Source organism: Gadus morhua, chromosome 9 (assembly GCF_902167405.1).
Source record: "Gadus morhua chromosome 9, gadMor3.0, whole genome shotgun sequence".
Classification (NCBI taxonomy): Eukaryota; Metazoa; Chordata; class Actinopteri; order Gadiformes; family Gadidae; genus Gadus; species Gadus morhua.
Window position 1 is genome coordinate 7191040 of NC_044056.1, and position 18002 is coordinate 7209041.

General features: G+C 43.7%; 3 protein-coding genes across 5 annotated transcripts in view; 1 reads left to right on the forward strand and 2 right to left on the reverse strand.

Moving 5' to 3' along the window:
- The window catches only part of tmem117 (transmembrane protein 117), a 46064-nt gene extending 44116 nt beyond the window's left edge, over positions 1-1948 (reverse strand). Inside the window, exon 1 of one of the 3 annotated variants that reach the window (XM_030365072.1) lies at positions 1589-1948. The gene's annotated coding sequence lies outside the window, so the exon portion shown is untranslated. Of the gene's footprint in view, positions 1-1288 lie in introns of all 3 variants that reach the window. The other 2 variants (XM_030365070.1, XM_030365071.1) reach the window with 2 other exon arrangements.
- A 111-nt stretch (positions 1949-2059) lies between these two features.
- On the forward strand, positions 2060-12474 carry twf1a (twinfilin actin-binding protein 1a). The gene is made up of 9 exons (XM_030365074.1): positions 2060-2211; positions 3133-3213; positions 3609-3787; positions 5007-5102; positions 5237-5341; positions 7470-7595; positions 9256-9406; positions 10038-10159; positions 10895-12474. Exons 1-9 carry the CDS (start codon positions 2187-2189, stop codon positions 11060-11062), a joined length of 1053 nt encoding a protein of 350 aa, XP_030220934.1. The 5' UTR covers positions 2060-2186; the 3' UTR covers positions 11063-12474.
- irak4 (interleukin-1 receptor-associated kinase 4) lies at positions 12254-17385 on the reverse strand. The gene is made up of 11 exons (XM_030365073.1): positions 17076-17385; positions 16849-16994; positions 16564-16707; positions 16082-16242; positions 15942-16006; positions 15382-15496; positions 15162-15271; positions 14782-14968; positions 14194-14256; positions 13502-13666; positions 12254-13340 (listed from the first exon to the last, which is right to left on the reverse strand). The coding sequence occupies exons 1-11, from the start codon at positions 17234-17236 to the stop codon at positions 13275-13277; spliced, it is 1383 nt and encodes a 460-aa protein (XP_030220933.1). The 5' UTR covers positions 17237-17385; the 3' UTR covers positions 12254-13274.
- Positions 17386-18002: the final 617 nt, after the last annotated feature.

An 18002-nucleotide genomic window follows, 5' to 3' on the forward strand; every position in this document is an offset into this window, starting at 1 on the left:
AGAGGGGGAAGGGGGGTGCATCCCTGTTGGCATCAGGGATGTTGGCATCAGGAATGCCAACAGATAGGTAGACTGTTGGCATTGGTGTTCGAACCCAGAGCCTTTTGGCTTCAAGTCAACCACATGACTGCTAGACTATCCTGTTTTTGTTTTGTTTGATGAATGCTTTGGGAGAGACAGATAAGCCTGACTACATATCCCCTGACGGAGATTACCGGTGGGTAAATATTAGGATTATGTGAAATTCTCTGATGGTTATGTGACCATCCTCAGTTAACAACACTATGACCATCCATGGCTTCGTTTCGAAATGAGATAGCTTGTGGGAAAGGGACCAGAAACATGAACTCATCAGCTATAATAGGTAGAACTGTCACTCGTTTGAGAGTACCAGCAAATTCCGTGCATCCATCCAGTATATAGTCAATAGACCAACAGAAACTGTAAAGAAACTGAGTAACGAGGTGAAAGGAAGAAGATTAATCAGTTACAATCGTGAGAATCTTTTGTTTATGTAATGGTAAAGAGACAGGCAGTCTGTAGTGCAACGTTACCCTCAATGCGTCGTCACTTTCCTCAAATTACGGCCCTGACTTTTAGCTGGACCTTCTAAATCGGTTCCCGGCTGTGACACCGTTTCCTAAAATACCCACGGTGGCAATTGGACGGTCATGTCCCGGCATTAATGTGTGTATTATTGAAACATTTTGAAATGATATCCAAGCTAACAGTCTATTTAGAAATAGGAATAGGCCAAATGGTTTTCCCCATATGGGTATAAGAGATAATATGCACGTTACAAACTGACCATTAAGGCATATTATATTCGGTATAATAAGCCTTTATGATTTTGTGTTAATAATAAACGCCCCTCTAAAAAGCCCCTGGACCACCTTAAAATTTCTATCCGACCATGGACTGGCCAATAGGAAAGATTATTGCCACGAACACTACAGGAAATGCACAAAGAAGCGTTGTTATTTCTAAGGAATCCAGTTATATTGGTTGCCTGATTCTGACGGTTTCTGTATCGTTCACGTCGGAGCACAACTCCACGAACACACACGCATGACCCAGCTGTCAGCGCCGCTAAACGGTCCTACTAAAAACCATCGCAAATCCTGCAATCTCGAACACAACATGAGTGTATCTGGGAGCAGGTCCTGCAGAGAGCACGATTTAAACACTATAGTGTGCACATAAATCGGGTTGCAGCGTCGACAGCACATAGCTCAACCCCCCCTCTCATATGTGTGTCCATGTCAATCAAAACGATAAAGCAACGCACCTGCCCCGCGGTGATCTATACCTTGTCTGTCTCTCAGTCGATAGACAGGACGACAAGCCCCGCACCCGCACCCGCAACCGTACGTCGGTTCTCCAGCCACATCGAGCCTCGCAAAGCCACTTTGGTGGTGATGGTTGTGGTGGTGGCTCTCCGACGGTCAACCCAAACAACACCAGACGTGGAGCAGCTGAACCATGGTGGCTGTCTTAAATGTGGCGGGATTATCCATGCGACCTGTTGTTTTTCGCTATGACAGAGGCGCCCCCAAATCCTCTGCCATTGTGTCGGCTGTCCATTTACCGGCTGCTTGCTCAGCACAGCGGAAGCGCTCCCCTGGTTGCTCCCGTCTCTGGGATGATGCTACCGTACACCGTGCAGCAGATGTGCGCGGGGCCGCGATGAACGCTTATGCCCACCGTGCGCGTACGCGCATTGAGTTGAACGCAACGCAAGTAAGCCAGTAGTAGGCTATGGTTTTTGCTATTGTATTTACTTATTTGTTATTATTACCAAGAGTGGTTGACAAGCAGAGAAAGGAAAAGATGTCATCAGATGTTCCCCAAAGACGCCTACATGTTTAACGTGCGTGTCTCCGAGACACGCAGATTAAATACTGTTTCATAATATGTGGGCCTTACTCATAATCTCAGAGTGGTGCTGATGTTGGTGCGTGCGCGTGTGTGTGTGTGCGCGCGCAATAACCCCGTACACGCCGAAGGAGCTGCTACGCACATGTTTGATCACGTGATCGTGGGGCTGATGACGACGCGTACCGGTGGGAGGATCCTTCCGCTGTAGTCCGCTTCCGGTTTTAGTGTAGTCCGCTTCCTGGTCTGCTGTTCCTTCGGGGTTTGCCTGCTCAGCTTTTATTCGTCTCAGTCATAAGATTTAAAGCAAAATGTCACACCAAACGGGAATTCAAGGTAATAGCGTTTATATTACTATGTGCGGACCGTGAAGACACTCTGAGCTCAGTGTGTGTGTGTGTGTGTGTTTGTGGTTTCTGCTGAACTTCCAGAGACGTGGAGCAAATCTAGGAAAGCTAGCGCTCAGACGAGCTAGCTCCAGCTAACCTGAGATGTGTGTGTGTCTGTCCACCGTTTTGATTCAGAACGTAATTGAGTATGACTGTGTGTGCAGAACTGCAACAGGTGTATGTCACGACCATCCATTGCTCTTCACGTTTAGCATCAAATGTAGTCGTGTCCTTGTGTCTGCTCCTTTCCAAACAAGTCGACTCTTTGTATCGTTCTCAACTTCGAACAATCGGACAACGCCTTCAAACGAATCATCTAAAAAAAACTCACACGTTTAACCCCAGGTTATATCCTGTAGATAAAAGGTCGACCCAGTATCGGTATGTCGTTGATTATTCTTTACAAACGTAAGATGAGCAGACTCAATATGCTGGCCCTTCCCATGGTATTTATGACATGTATATCACAAGACTGTATAAGTCAATCAGACAGATTGTGGTTGAGTGTGAATGGATGTCTCACACCAATGAGCAGACGTATATTTATATAGACTTGCTAAGGTGTTAGAATGTGTGTCTGTAATGGTGCATTGCTACTTATTCTGTGTACTTGTGAAACTCAGTGTACGTGAAGGGCTTGTTAAACATGCTTATCCTAAGAATAAGGACCATTATCATGGATTTCACATATGTTGATTCATAAACACATGTTCTATGACATGATCTACTCTATTGTGCTTTAAGATAGATCATGGATGTCTTCATCAAATCAATTGGTAAACACATCCAAGATCATATCTTCTCCAATTTGATTGAATTCCAACAAGAGTAAACGCAAAGTCATGTTTAATCTCCATGTCATCCACAGCGGGTAACGACTTAAAGAACGCCTTTGCCGATGCCAGGAACGGAGACCAGTTCAGAGTCTTGAAGGTTGTCATTGACGATGGTAAGCAGAAGGGCCCTTGAGATGCTGCAACTGGCTCCTCAGAGGAGTGCTGTATCGGACAGTGTTGTGATGCATCAGTACTGTGTGTTGTTTATCATAGTAGTGTTGGGGAGACATGCCTCTCGACCGTGTCGTTTGACATGGTGAGAAATACACAATCAAAGGTTGCATTTTTGGTTTTGTATGATATTGTGCTTGAATAGTACGTTTGCTTTAAACTTTTTGAAGAATGATTATAATCTTAATATACATACTAAATTTCAGGTCTATATGAATGCTGGAAAGTCTTCATTCATTCTTCCACTGCTTTTTGTTTAGTTAAACATTTCATGACCAACATTGTGGACAACATGGGCATCTGTAATGCTTTCCCCCTTCACCTGTCTCCTCTCCAGAGCAGTTGGCTCTTGGCTGCACCAGGCAAGCCTCAAAGCAATGGGACCAGGAGTACGATTCCCTAGTCCTGCCACTCCTAGAAGAAGGCATGCCCTGCTACATTCTGTACCGGTTGGACTCCTCAAACAACCAGGGCTATGAATGGATATTACTGGCCTGGTCACCGGAACGCTCACCTGTAAGAGAACCCAAGCACAAAACAAAACACATTGTAGCTTATCAAAAAGCTTTTACTGTTGTTGATTCTTAAGCAGTTAAGTAACACGCTGATCTAGTCATTGCTGATATAACCGTGGCTCTTCTTTTATTGGGAACTTAAAGGACATTACTGGTCTTGGTATCGTAACTGTATCTCTTGACATGCGTTATCGATATAATTATTCTGAATTACTTCCTTGTAGCAATTTTATTAAAGGGCTTTTAGCGTGAGCGTGCCGACCGCTAATGTAAACAATGGCAAAAAAGCACTTTAGACTGTTGGAATCGATGTGCATCAGTATAGAGTATGTGGACAGGATAACAGTGAATCTTTACAATATGTTCTTCACAAAAAAGCACATTGGAGCGATTTTGTCAAATTGTAATGGTAATAAATGTTTGAGTAAAGTCAGGAGAAACCGTCTCTCTTGCAAAAAAAACATGCCTTCCTGAATACATGAAGGTTAGACCAAAGAGAAAATGAATTCAGAAGGTTTGATCACTCAGACCGGAGTTGCCCTTTCAGCTCTTCACACATCCCGGACACAATGTTGCGCCGGAACCATTGTATTTGTTTACTTTAAAAAGTGCACCATGATGCACCACTTCCTGTGAATTGGCACTGTGATGGTGTCACATTTCCACAGCATCGGCACAGCCCCTTTGGCCTCCGGAACAGGCAGATTGGCCGGCGGTGGAGCCCAGTCGCTAACCCGGGCTCTAGACTTGAGTTAAACATTCCAGGTCGGCTGGTTGAGACTTGTCAAGCGCTGCATACATTTTCGAATGCTTGCCGTGCAGTTCAGGGAGTGCAGGGGATGAACTAAACGGGAGTGGTTGATACTTTATTGGTTTGCACTCACAACCGGCCCAATGCAGTCGAGGGGATGTCTGAAAACGTATAGGGTATCAATCAGGAGTGTCAATAGGACATGGTTCAATGGATGAGTTAAGGAGCAGAACATTCGCCAACATTTGCTTTTAAAACCCACAGAAATGCAAATGTGTCTTGGCTTGTGCCTTCGATTAGAAAGTAATCACTAATGAAAATCAGGGCTTTAGGCCTTGGTAGCTTGGTCCGCTGCTGTTAAGAATCACCCTTCATATGTTAAATTGTTCATTTATTCATCGAAAAAGTAATTTAATTGTAGTAGAATAAATGAATTTACGATTATTTTTTTACGATAATCTGGAAACAGGTCCGACCTAAGATGTTGTACGCTGCAACCCGGGCCACCCTGAAGAAGGAGTTTGGGGGTGGAATCATCAAAGACGAGGTCTTTGGCACCACAATGGTTGGTGCACTTTCTAACAGTTTCTATGTTTTTGGATGCGCATGCTTACGTGCCGTGCGTGTGCTTGTAAAGCCCATTATCAATAACATAAGCCCTATGACGAGTCACATGGTGTGGTTGGTTTTTCTCCACAGGACGAAGTCAATCTCAGCGGCTACAAGAAGTTTCTCACCTCTCAGGCTGCTCCTCTTCCTCTGACCGCCGCTGAAGAAGAACTGAGGCAGATTAAGCTGAGCGAGGTACTAGCACGCACGCATTCACCCCGCTATGATGGGGCTTGTAACTTTATCTGTGCTGAACACACAAAGGAGGCGATTCGCACCACTCCTCTCAAAATTCAGTTTTGTCAGATAAAATATGGAAATCCACTCCGAGCAGTGTATTGTTTCTAAGGAGTGTGAGGTTTTGTCACAGTCGAGAGCTTTGCTAAAAGTTTCAGTTATCATTAAACTTTCCGCTTTTCATAAGCCACAAAGGCACGAATCCCGCTGACTCTGATGTTTTCACAACGGAGAAACACCTTGAACACCCCCGCCTTATCGGTTTTCCTGTGTATATGATCCAATGAAATATAGATAGACATATACACACTGTATTTAAAACAAAGCTCTATATCAATGAAGAGCTAGCGACGCAACAACAACAACAACAACAACGGCAACAGCCACCATCGCTAGTCAGTGTCAGTGCAAGGTCAGGGGCAGCAGAAGGAGTGCATATGCTTGCTTGGCAGGAACCAACACAGCCCAGTAATAAAGATGCTGATGCACTGGAACACGCACAGCAACTCTGCCTACAGATCATGAATCCGTTAGTCTTTTACAGCGCACTCCCATACCGCTGGGTCCATATGTAGCACCCCCGTGCCGAAGCAGTGGGATCTCTAATGATACTAATGCAGGCTAAAACAGGGTTGTGTGTTGCATTATTTACCGTCCTAAATACACTGAATGACTTTCACCATCTATTTTGTGAGCTAGCAAGGGTGAATGTGTCCTCTTGCAAAACGGCAAAACACTTTGTATTTGCACTGATGTTAAGATCTATACCGCTGAGTTGCTGCAGTCCCTATGGGGATACAACTAATATCTGCTATTGATGTTTGATGCTACAGCGAGATGAAGACATGCTCTTATATCAAGCTCCACTGTGCCCCCTGTTGAGATGGAGCTCTGTCTGAGGAAATTGAGTTTATCTGCGGAAATGAGAAACACTGCATGCACAGTATTGTAGAAATACTGCCTACACAGTATTGTAGCTTGTATTCCTTTAAGAGACAAACTGGGTGTTTGGCAGTCTTCGTTTCAGCCATGTTTAGAGAGTCGCATATATGGGTTGAACTGATAACATCTGTAATTTTATGATGCTGCTGTTGTGCCAGATTCACTCGTGGTGGTTGAAGGTTGAAATTAACAGCTGGGGTTGTTTGTGTCGGTGGCTTGTTGACGATTGAACAACAGTCTCTTGCCATGCTGCTTGGCCTACTTGTAATGAAATGTCAAAAGGGATCGTTTTTATTCTTTCCTTCTTCTGTTACCTGTGCGGTGACGGTGCAGAGAGCAGCCGTTTTTGTGTAACTTCTTTCTCATTATTTTGCGTTTCTCTTTTAACCTCCTTTGATCTAATTGCGGAAGTCTTTACTGTAAATTTAAACTGCTTTGCGTCGTTGTCTTGGAGGAAACCTAAAGGGGTGGCGGTCATAGTGGTGGTAATGTGAGGGTAGGCGTTTAGTGTGCTGCTACGCGCTCCTTCATGACCAAATAAGGAAGTGACTGGAGAGACATGTGGCCTAAAGGGAAGCGACAGGGTCGGGGAGGAGATGGATCCTCCCACTGACCCAGCTGATCAACACCAACAAAAAAAATCCTATTAGTCTGATTCGCAGAGAGGACCAAATGATGAAAACAAAACAAGTTGAGCAACCAATATCATTAGTCAAACAGAGGCCTCAAAGACCAGCCACCCTCTTTATTCTCTTCATTCCAGGCTAAGTCATGTTTATGGTGCATTTCTGGTGCATTTCAAGTGCAACAGGCCTCTGGATCTGATGTTATGTGATGGGATGTAGTGGTCTGGCCGTGAGGCATGTCTCCTTCTCCCTCCGGCATTGTCTTGCTGTGGGGCGCCTGTCACTTCCAATGGAAGCGGCTCCTCTGATTGGTTAGCGGCACTTTGTCAGTGGCTTCTAGAAAAGGGTATAAACCCTGACCACAAACAGGATCTCGTACTCGGATAGTGTGAAAAAAAACATGTGTGTGTGTGTCATTTCAACTGAAACAAAGTCTTAACTATTCAAAACACTATCCTAAATGTAATTTGTGAAATCAAATAAAGCATTTAAAACCTGTTTGTGTGTGTGTGCTTCAGGTGCAGACCGACATCAGCGTGGACACGAAGCAGCAGACCCTGCCCGGCGTGGCCTTCCCCATGCACGGAGACGCCATGGACGCCCTGCTTCGCTTCAGGAGCAAGGAGCTCAACTACGTGCAGCTCGTACGTACACCGGGCTTCACAAGCGAAACATGGACAACCTCCCAAGTCTCAATGGGCATCGTTTTAATTAGCTCGTAGCTTTAAATGATCTGGACCTATCTGAGGTCCCCGCCGATCGACAGGGACTTCAATAAGGTTATAAATAGTACCACGCCCTAGAACTGGCCAGTCTGCTCTTCTTTGTTTACAAGAATCACACTCCCAGACACTCCCAGAACCCCTCCCACTCAAACCAGCCACCCAGCCAAGCTGCGCTAGTCCGCGCCAAACAGTTGCACAGCCAGAGTGGGCAGACTACTGTTATTGAGTATTTTTTTTCTGAGAGTCTTCTGCTTACTTGCTGTGCAACTTAACTATTGAGCACTTGCCAATGTTAAAGGACCTTTTCTGCATCGGCCAGTGTTATCTAACCATGCAACGCGGCTTTGTTTTGGTTTACCTTCCCTTTTTAATTTTAGGGGGGTGGGCTAGGGACCCGCTCACTGGCACAACGATGTCTTCATTTTGGACCACGGCGCTTTTTATCTTCTGCTCACCTCCCCCTCATTGAAATTCAGAAGCGTTATCTCGTGATTAGATTACAAGACAATGAAGTCGAGCAGAACAGGGCTCTGGCGGGGGCTACGCCTACGGCTCCATACCTGAACAGCCCCAATTGTCTGGTCGTCAAAGAGAGCCATTCAAAGGTGTTCTGCGAAGGGGAACCGTGTGGGTGGTGGTGGGGGCTGAGGTTCTTCTCTTCTCAGATCCTGTTTAGATCACCCTTGTGCGACTGTTGTTTTTTGGGTTACAGGAACCTGTCTATAGGTACCAAATCACAGGACTCATGGCATTGTCATGTTGAAGTGTCTCTGTAGGTTGTGGTTTGCTCATGGATAGCCGGTCAATTGAGGTTGTAAATGCAAATGCTGCCACAAGATAAACAGGATTTTCCTCTATTTGTTTTTTAACACGGAACCATCCCCCCTAGCATTGCCATTTATATTAACATGTAATTTACATTATTCCTCCTGCAATTTAGCAAACAACCATACAATACTGATCATTAATATATTCATCCAAAGTGATTGGTTGACGGACTGTTGGAGAATTCAGATTGCGGTGAATAGAAGCGAGATGGTAGTAATCAATTATTAAAACCAAGCACAACAATGCAATGTTGTGTATCAAGGTGCATATAATAATAATAATAATAATAATAATAATAATAATAAATGACATTTATATATATATATATATATAATATGGTACGAAAAGACGCTTCACATATTGCCCTATCAAAACTATGTAAGACAGACTAGGAATAAAAGAAAAATAAAGGTTAAACATGAAGAATAAGGTGGGAGTTAGGTGGGGAAGGCTAGTGTGAAAAGGTATGTTTTGAGTGCAGATTTGAAGAATAGAGGGTTGGAGAGACTTTGATGTGGGAGGGGAGTGAATTCCAAAGGGGGATATATGCTGATCATTGTATGATATTGGTTGTATAGAGGATGTCTTTAGCCTTAGCCTGCTAATGATGAAAGACAAACAGCGATTTTACTTCTTATACCCCTTATATACACGCATTCAGATTCAGAATATATTATTAATTGCTGGGCATATCGTTTTGTAAAGTCGCCCTTTCTCCTAATGCTTGGTTGTTGTTTTCTTTGGTCTACAGCATATCGATTTTGAGAAGGAGCTGATCAAGTTGTCTAGCACGGAGCCCACCGACGTTAAAGAGCTTCCCAGGAGGATCTCCAAGGACTGCGCACGCTACCACTTCTTCCTGTACAAACACTCGCATGAGGGTGACTACCTGGAATCGACAGGTGAATACAGGGGGCTTAGGAGCTGGGGCAACTAGAACAGGTTGGGGTCTAAGGTCGCTGGTTCAATCAATCTCGTGACCGTCCTCGGATTAAACATGAGTGTTTTCTTTGGTATCTGACGTTGCCAAGGTTGGATTAGAGCGGGGTTCACATATTCATAGTGATGGTTTTCTTGATTGAAAGGAATAGTATTGGGTAAAATACAAACAGCAAAATAGCCATTTAAGTATTGCATTGTTCCTTTTACTTTACCATTGCTGCCACAATCTGTCTCTCTCCTCGCACACTTGTCATCATTGCTGCTGTATATGAATGTTTCTCCATGAATGCATTCCTTGTAAAGTGTCTCATTAAGATGACTCAAGCTGTTTCAGGAGATTCCATGAAAGGGATTGTTGGGACACAAATCTTGACAATTCTGCCAACAGGATAATGTTGCTAGTCAATTAATTGTAACGTTTGAGACCCAGTGAACAGATAGAATCATCCCGAAATGTATGACCATAGTGAGCTACTCAGTGTAGTTCTTCCTTTTTATGTCGACATCGACATCAGAGATGTATTTTCGATGAAACTCAAATGTGCGACGTGTTTGGGTTTCCCCTCTCCATCGGCGTGGCGGTGGCGGCAGTGTTCATCTACTCCATGCCCCTGAACACGTGTACCATCCGGGAGAGGATGCTGTACTCCAGCTGCAAGAACCCCCTGGTGGACATGGTGGAGAACCAGATGCAGATGGAGATCGAGAAGAAGGTAGACTCACAAATCAGATGTCACATCCGATTCATGTCCAAAGTCAGACGGCAGATGAGCTGAGATCTGGGTGAACGGGGCATTTCACCTACTTTCGAACACACACTTGGCCGGGCTCTGAGCCGAAGCCCTGCAGAAGTTCTGCTGTAAGGCGGTAGGACTGCTGGATACGGGATTATTACAAAGGTCCCAGAGCTCTTCATGCATGATTGTTCATCTCTAATCTGTATTTTCTCTGAGGTGTACCTGGAGATTCATCATCTATTATCAACCTTCTCTATGCGTATATTAAGATTGTTCATCTATAATTCGTTATCTTCTCTTTGCGTTGTAGCTGGAGATTGTTGATATATAATCTGTATCTTCTCAGAGGTGTACCTGGAGATTGTTCACCTATAATCGACCTTCTCTCTGCGTATATTGAAGATTGTTAATCTATAATCTGTACCTTTCCTCTGGGTTGTACCTGGAGATTCTTCATCTATAATCAACCTTCTCTCTGCGTGTATTGAAGATTGTTAATCTATAATCTGTACCTTTCCTCTGGGTTGTAGCTGGAGATTGTTCATCTATAATCTGTACCTTTCCTCTGGGTTGTAGCTGGAGATTGTTCATCTATAATCTGTACCTTTCCTCTGGGTTGTAGCTGGAGATTGTTCATCTATAATCTGTACCTTTCCTCTGGGTTGTAGCTGGAGATTAATCTATAATCTGTACCTTTCCTCTGGGTTGTAGCTGGAGATTGACAATGGTGACGAGCTGACCGCTGACTTCCTGTACGAAGAGGTCCACCCCAAGCAGCATGCACACAAGCAGGCCTTCGCCAAGCCCAAGGGCCCTACAGGCAAGAGGGGGGCCCGACGCATCACAAAGCCAGCCACGGAGGGCGGGGAAGATGACTAACTAGCCTACAAACCCCCCCCCAAGTGCTCCATAGTGGAACATTCCGAGAGTAAGGGCAAAATTACATTCAACACACTTTTTTTGTAATAATTAAAACAGCAAACATCATCGACCTCAAATGTGATAAAGATATAGATTTATATCTATGTCTATATATATATATATATATATATATATATATAAAAAAAACATTCACTGAGAGACTGTTCTATGCACACCAAGATGAGCTGAGCCAATTACTCTGTTCCCCGCTTCGGTTGAGGCATGAATTCAGATATAACGTTGAGTTACTGCAAGAACTTCTTGAATATTAACAGAGGCTGGAAAAAGTGCTCTTTTTGTGACGTTGCCACATCGTATGCCAGCTTGCACAAAAATAAAAAATAAAGAGAATTGGTGCCAATAATATATAGATAAAAAACACTTCCCCTTATCCGCCAGTATGCTTGAATTCCTAACTTGCATTCCATTGCGTGGCATTCATGTTATATGACTGCAAAAAAGACTCGCAAAGGGTCTTGAAATAGCGTGCACAATTTACTCGATGTTTCCACTTTGTCCTGTATTCAGTTTTTTTAAACTGTTTTTATACAACAGGTTTACACGGGGAACAAACAAAAAATAATACACATCTGCTGAAAAGCATATTTTTCTATGCAAGTGCTGTAAATGTACATAATGTAGCCGTGTGTGATCCGTGATCTAGAAAATCTTGTCTATGTGCTGGTGATTTGTAGGTGTCGATAGAGAATGAGTGGAGGGGGTTAGTAGTAGATGCTTCCAAAAATAATATCCTGCAATACATCCAGGAGCAAGCTGCCCATTGCAGAGTGAAGTCCTACCAAACTTTAAGCCACTGGGTGTGATGTCCATTAGCCATTTTAAAATCGTCCCTCTAGTGACCTCACTGGTGGGTTTGACTTGGCCAATACAGATCAACACCGGTGGTGCAAAGAGGGGCCCTTCTTAAAGAGAAAAGGGAAAGTTCCTTGTGCTAAATGTGTGTCACTATCCCGCTTGTCTACAAACGATATCTTTGTTCACCTCTTGCTTGAAGGGGGGAAGATGTTACCCTTTTTATTCATAGAATGAATACAATAGGAAAAATAAATTATCATCATGTGGTCTTAATCGTTTTCTTACCATAGATCTTTTAAAGAAAGAAAATATTTAATTTACATCACCTTTTTCTCTTTTTATTTCCATTGTGGGCACATAGAATGTATTGCATTTTAAGTGTTCAGTTAAAGCTTAAACTGTATTGCAATAATTGATTTTTATTTCCCTTTTTTCAATCGTTACATCTTATTTGTAACTTGATTTGATAAAATTCCTTTTATATCTTGAACCACTCCAATGTATGACAGTTCAATGTATTGTGTAAATTTAATAAAACATTTAGTAAAAACAAATAGAGTGGTACACATTTTTAAATGAAGGCAACATATAAGACTGTTCAAAAGCAATGCTGAAGTACTATACAAAATACCGTACTTATTTACTAACAATATATGAATCACAATTCACTTTCATGTATTTCCCACCATCCAACACACTTTCAAATTTGACATTCAAACGTAATCACCAAACTTCTCTAACAGAAATGATATTGAATATTATTATTCAATGGTGTCAAAGTGCATGAGAGGAATAACATTCCAAACAACTATGAAAACTATTAGGGCTAGGATCTAATGTGAACATAAGCGTCAAATTAGTGATCGATCGGCCAATGATCAATATTGCACGTGATCAAGTATTAATTTACTGATCACAGAACTCAAAAGACTGTGCACAAGATGGATTGAGGATAAGATGCTCGGTAATTATGTCCAGTCACGGACAACGTTTGTCCTGCATTTAACATAAGTCCTCTTTATATGGCCCTATCTCTCAATCAAGCTAGGACACTTAACCATATAAATGGCCATCATGCCATAGCTTGCCTGCATCTCACTGGAGACATCTGCTGTAGCTGGACCCCACGGCTTGTGACTGAAGCCTCTGACAGGCAAAACGTAGAAAAAGCGCAAAAATATCTGGCATCACCCATGTTGGCTGATGGCACATCAAAAAATCGTTATCAGCCTGAATAATCCTGATCGGTGCATCCCTGGTCAAAACACTGCACAATAAAGTCAGTTTCAGGGGCAGATAGATTTGCATCCAGGTCAGGATTGGAGGGGTTTAGCTTTGACGGGCAGGTCATGGCTCAGCTCCCAGTGCCTGATGCTGCAGCAGAAAAACCTCTGCTGACATCCTCCAGCTCTGCCAGGACCTGTTGGGACAAAATCCAACTGTGAACACAATCGAGCCCCGCAGACAGCACTACTTCTTACTGAATTCATTCTGGGTATCCCTTATTTGTATTCTATGGATTTCTCTACAAGGAGACTTTTAGATCCAGATTTTTATTTGTATTATAGGTATAAAATGTACCTGTTTGATGGTTGGTCGTTTAACCTTCCTGTCTTCGAGACATTGGCAGGCCAGGGTGTAGGTCCTCTCCACCTGGGCCATGCCTGCGTCCCTCATCTTCTTGTCCACGAAGCCCTCCAAGGTCAGATCCTCATCCTCGTCTTCGATTTCATACCTCAGCTCCATCTGGTGGGGGGGGGGGGGTGTCAGAGCCGGCTATGTCATGTGATGTCATGGAGAACTAAGCGCAGTAATAAACCGGATGCCTGTTTATAAGCAGGACAGGATGGGCGACTTTGAAATAGGCAAATGTGCAGGCGTTTGAAAAACGAATACGACTATTTAGTATACACATGAATATGTAACACCTGCTGCTCTCCTCCCTTTTCAATACTGACTATTTAGTCGTTTAACAGATGCTTTCACACCGAGCGGCAGTGAAACCCGCTGAGAAAGGGGTTATGCATCTTGCGCGGGGATGCCTCCAGGTAGACGTAAGGACCCTGGAGATTTTAACCCAGATCCTTTTGGCTGGGCGTCAAACCAGTAGAATATCCTGTTCCCAATGACCAATCACTCTTGTCGCACACCACTATGCACTCATAACAACAATATCCAGAGGTCTGGACCTATTGCTCCTCAGCACTTAGCCTACCAGAGGAATACAGTGGCCCCGTGTGGGCATAAGGATAACAAATGAAATACCTGCTTACCAGACATGGCATTTCACGGTTTTCGTCGACTGGCGGGAGTCCAGATATTATTTCTAACAGCACCTGTGATGACAGAAAGGGTGAAGAGTGGGAGGGGGGGGTCAACTTCATGGCCCCGTAGGACAACAAAAGGTCTCTACCAAGCTGTCGTTCCCACGGCCAACCTCGCTGTGACCCATTTGGATGGTTTAATTTCCCGAACTGATGAGCTGTGTAAATGCCGTGCGAAGCGGACAAGTTTGGGCTTTTTTTTCTTGGAGATCATGTACGGAGCGAGTTGGCTGCTGGCAAACTGATATGAGATGCTAGATTAGTTGCTTCTTTTTTTACGCTGCAGTCAAGCTCGTACCACATAATATTTGAATAGATCCAATTCAGGGGCCATGGAGAAAGCTAGGTACTGTCAGGAACGGGCAGGAATTTAAACGTTTGTTTAAATATCAGTAATGTAACTTGGGGTGAAATGCTGTTGTTCGAAATGATTCACCAATAACCTCCCATCTTGATCGTCCTCTTAATAGCCCACAATATACTCCCATAAATGTATGTGGGTGTGTGCTTGTGTCCTGATAAGACAAGATCACGTACCACTCCAAAGCTGAATACGTCGGATTTCGGCGTGATCTCGCCACGCAGAGCCTCGGGTGCCATGTACGCACGTGTACCCACAATCCTCTCTGTTTGCATGGTGACTGACGATCGCGTGGGAGACGCTCTGGTCAGCCCGAAGTCAGAGATCTTTGCCACAAATTGGTCGTCCAGCAGGATATTCCCACTAGCAGAACAGTTGGACAGTAATGGATAACCAACTAAAGCATGAGACATTAGTGAGATAATGTCTCACTAATGGGATGCATTCATTTATAGCAACAAATGCTTCTGAAACATTAAGAGGTAATGAAAACTCTCATAATCATTAGCATGGTTAATATTAAATACTTCCAATGTAACATAATCGACCGAATTGCCTTTTAATATCCCTGTGGACATGGTGGTTGTTGTGGAGGTAATCCAAACCTCTGGCACTTCCTGTAGCTATCAAACATCTCGTGCTCCACGACAGAGGAGGGCTTTCCTCCTTCAAGAGGGGAAAAGAAACAAACCCAGAACCACATGTTTATCACCTGCACCACGTCACCACGTCCCTTGATGAAAGCCCGTCAACAGATGAACACCATGCTACTTTACCATACAAGCCAGCCGATCAAGAACCGAACCGTTGTCCATCAAGACGTACACCAGACACGGGTACTGTCCATCACAGGAAAAGCCGACCATGTCCACCAAGTTTGGGTGTTTCAAACTGTGAGGGTGAAGGATGCCGACATTAAAAAACAAAACAATCATTATAATTTCACCGAGCCCACTCATGTGCTCCAAGCCGATATCAACACCTCAAATTGTTATTCGTCTCCGCCTCGAATCAAATGATGGCCCATTAAATCTCCATTATGTAAATTAACTCTGTAATCTCCTTGCACACAACAACCCTCCCTCATTCGACAGGGAAAGCCATAGAGAGGTAATTGGTGATGCCTCAGGCTCTTCCATTAGCCACTCGGGTCAATAGTTCAGCGTGCTTTCATAAACAAAATGATTGAGACGCCTGTTTACAGATATTCGTAGGGAGCCACCCTATGAATATCCAGGGTGAGTGAATGAAATGGCTGCAGGTGGCTGCAGTCTCTCCATTCCTAGATACTAGATACCAAAGATAAAGAGACCGATGCAATAAAGAGAAAGCTTACGTCTTCAGAGTTTCTATCTCCTGGCGGAATTGAAGTCGTAACTCGTCCGCTAAGATGTCTTCTTCCTGAAGAGAAATAATAATCACATTGTGTATTTTGCAATTTTAAATGAGAGACTTGGGGGGTTTGTGTCAACTCACTGGACTGAGCTTCTTCACGGCTACGGGTAAGTTGTTGACAAAACCCTTGTACACCGTTCCAAACCCCCCTTCCCCCAGCCGATTCCCGCCCTCCGACGTTGGCCGGTCGTCAAAGTTGCCCGTGATGTCCATGAGTTCGTGGTACAAGAAGCTCAAGTAACCTTTTTAGATGGAGGAACAGAAGGTAGTATAGTCAGTGGTGCATTGGAGAAAAACACAGCATGTGTTACTGCCCTCGATTGGACAGAAAACCTGTATTAAGAAGGCAGTATCCCACATTGTATCAGCATTTCCAATCTTATTCTATATTGATGGTATATCAAAACATAATGAATTACTACTCTTTAATGTCATAATGAGGCATGTTCATCACTTTGCTGTTGTACCAGTGGGGAAGAGCAGAGGACATATAAACTACAATTGATCACTATCTTAGATAAGATTTAAGAATGCATATAAATATATTGAATTGTCTTCAATACCTGTGCTGTCTGGTTCAGCTGTCTCTGCAGGCTTCTCGGGCTGAGGATTAGGACACACAGGCAAAGGCCAGCTCTGGGGCTCAAATTCAATGGTTGGTGTGTTTCTGTCATTCTCAGCTTGTGGCAGCACTTCTGATGCAGGCTCTAATGTGGCATTTAAATCGAAGAGAAGAGGTAAATTTTACAGTCTTGCATTCCCTTTCGTTTGATGGTCTAACCTCTGTGTGATTTAAACACAACAAAATATAATTTCGTCATTCCACTGACGTTTATTTGATCACTCACCTGGAAGGAGCAACGCAGCAGCTGCGAGTAACTTATTGCTCTTCAAAATATCCACCAGCTCGCCCACCGTGGCGTTGGTGGTCCCCCAATTTGTCAAGAAATCAATTGTGGGGCTCTCCCCCTGCTTTGCAAGGGACGCAAACCTCCTGCAACAGAGATGACCTCTGATGAAAGAGCATGAAAATCAGAAGGGGTGACCGTTAATACCTCACCTACACAGGGCCTACCTGACTTCGATCTGCGTGTATCTCGGCTCCCCGCTGGGCTTCATTATCAACACGATGACCTCTTTCCATCTGTCGTCGGGGTCTAAAAAGTCGGACAGTTTACGAAGTATTGAAAAATTTAGTTTGCGGATATATGTGCTCGATGTGATTTGCATATTCATCTTGTAATCCACGTATTTTTCACGGGCATCAACACTAATCACATGCTTTGAGTAGGCCTATAGGTGCAGTAATTTGATCGCGGTAGGATTTAAAGCTATCCTATTGTATACAGTACATGGTTTCAGTCTGTTATATCTGTGTTCATAGTGTCAACTTCCTGAACCAAAACCGTCAAGTCCACATCTGCTCCTCCCACAACACGGACATCGAGAGTATATGTTCAGATTTGTGATTAGTTTTGACATGCAAACCTCATACCGGAAAGCCATCTACTGAAAACAACTATTAACGGCAGAGTTGATTGATGTTACAGCAAGCAAACATTGTTGGAGAAATGTCTGCATAGATAATAACTGCGGTGCGATGTTGCGCAACCGATCACCATACCCGTAGTCATAGCATTAGCGCCATCTAGTGGGCAGTGTGAAAACGTATATATATCTTTCATTATTTCTTTCTTTCTGTCGTTCCTTCAAGTGGAGACATTACTTTTTTAAGGTCTGCTGGTTGCTATGGACTGTGCATGAGCTGGGTTATTTACATTAGCCGTGCACGCTGTGTTTATACTGCGCTGGTTGCTGTTTGCATTTTGTTAGTGCAACGCAGGATCTGGGATCACTTCCATATGGCTCCGGCCTTCGGGATGCCTGACTGGTTGACCATTAAGGAAAGATATGCTGATGTGTTGTGTGCATTGGACAGTTTAAAGGGGGTGTTTTCCAATCGCAAGAACACAGCAACATATTCAACACCAGATGCATTGTT

What these genes read in the sequence shown, in the direction of transcription:
- irak4 (XM_030365073.1), bottom strand. Translation starts at nt 17,236, where the DNA reads ATGAATATGCAAATCACATCGAGCACATATATCCGCAAACTAAATTTT. An exon ending in TACACGCAGATCGAAGTCAG is followed by an intron (nt 16,995 to 17,075) that starts GTAGGCCCTGTG and finishes TCTCTGTTGCAG; the next exon opens with GAGGTTTGCGTCCCTTGCAA. An exon ending in AGCTGAACCAGACAGCACAG is followed by an intron (nt 16,243 to 16,563) that starts GTATTGAAGACA and finishes CCATCTAAAAAG; the next exon opens with GTTACTTGAGCTTCTTGTAC.
- twf1a (XM_030365074.1), top strand. Translation starts at nt 2,187, where the DNA reads ATGTCACACCAAACGGGAATTCAAG. An exon ending in GGTCACCGGAACGCTCACCT is followed by an intron (nt 3,788 to 5,006) that starts GTAAGAGAACCC and finishes ATCTGGAAACAG; the next exon opens with GTCCGACCTAAGATGTTGTA. An exon ending in TGACTACCTGGAATCGACAG is followed by an intron (nt 9,407 to 10,037) that starts GTGAATACAGGG and finishes CGGTGGCGGCAG; the next exon opens with TGTTCATCTACTCCATGCCC.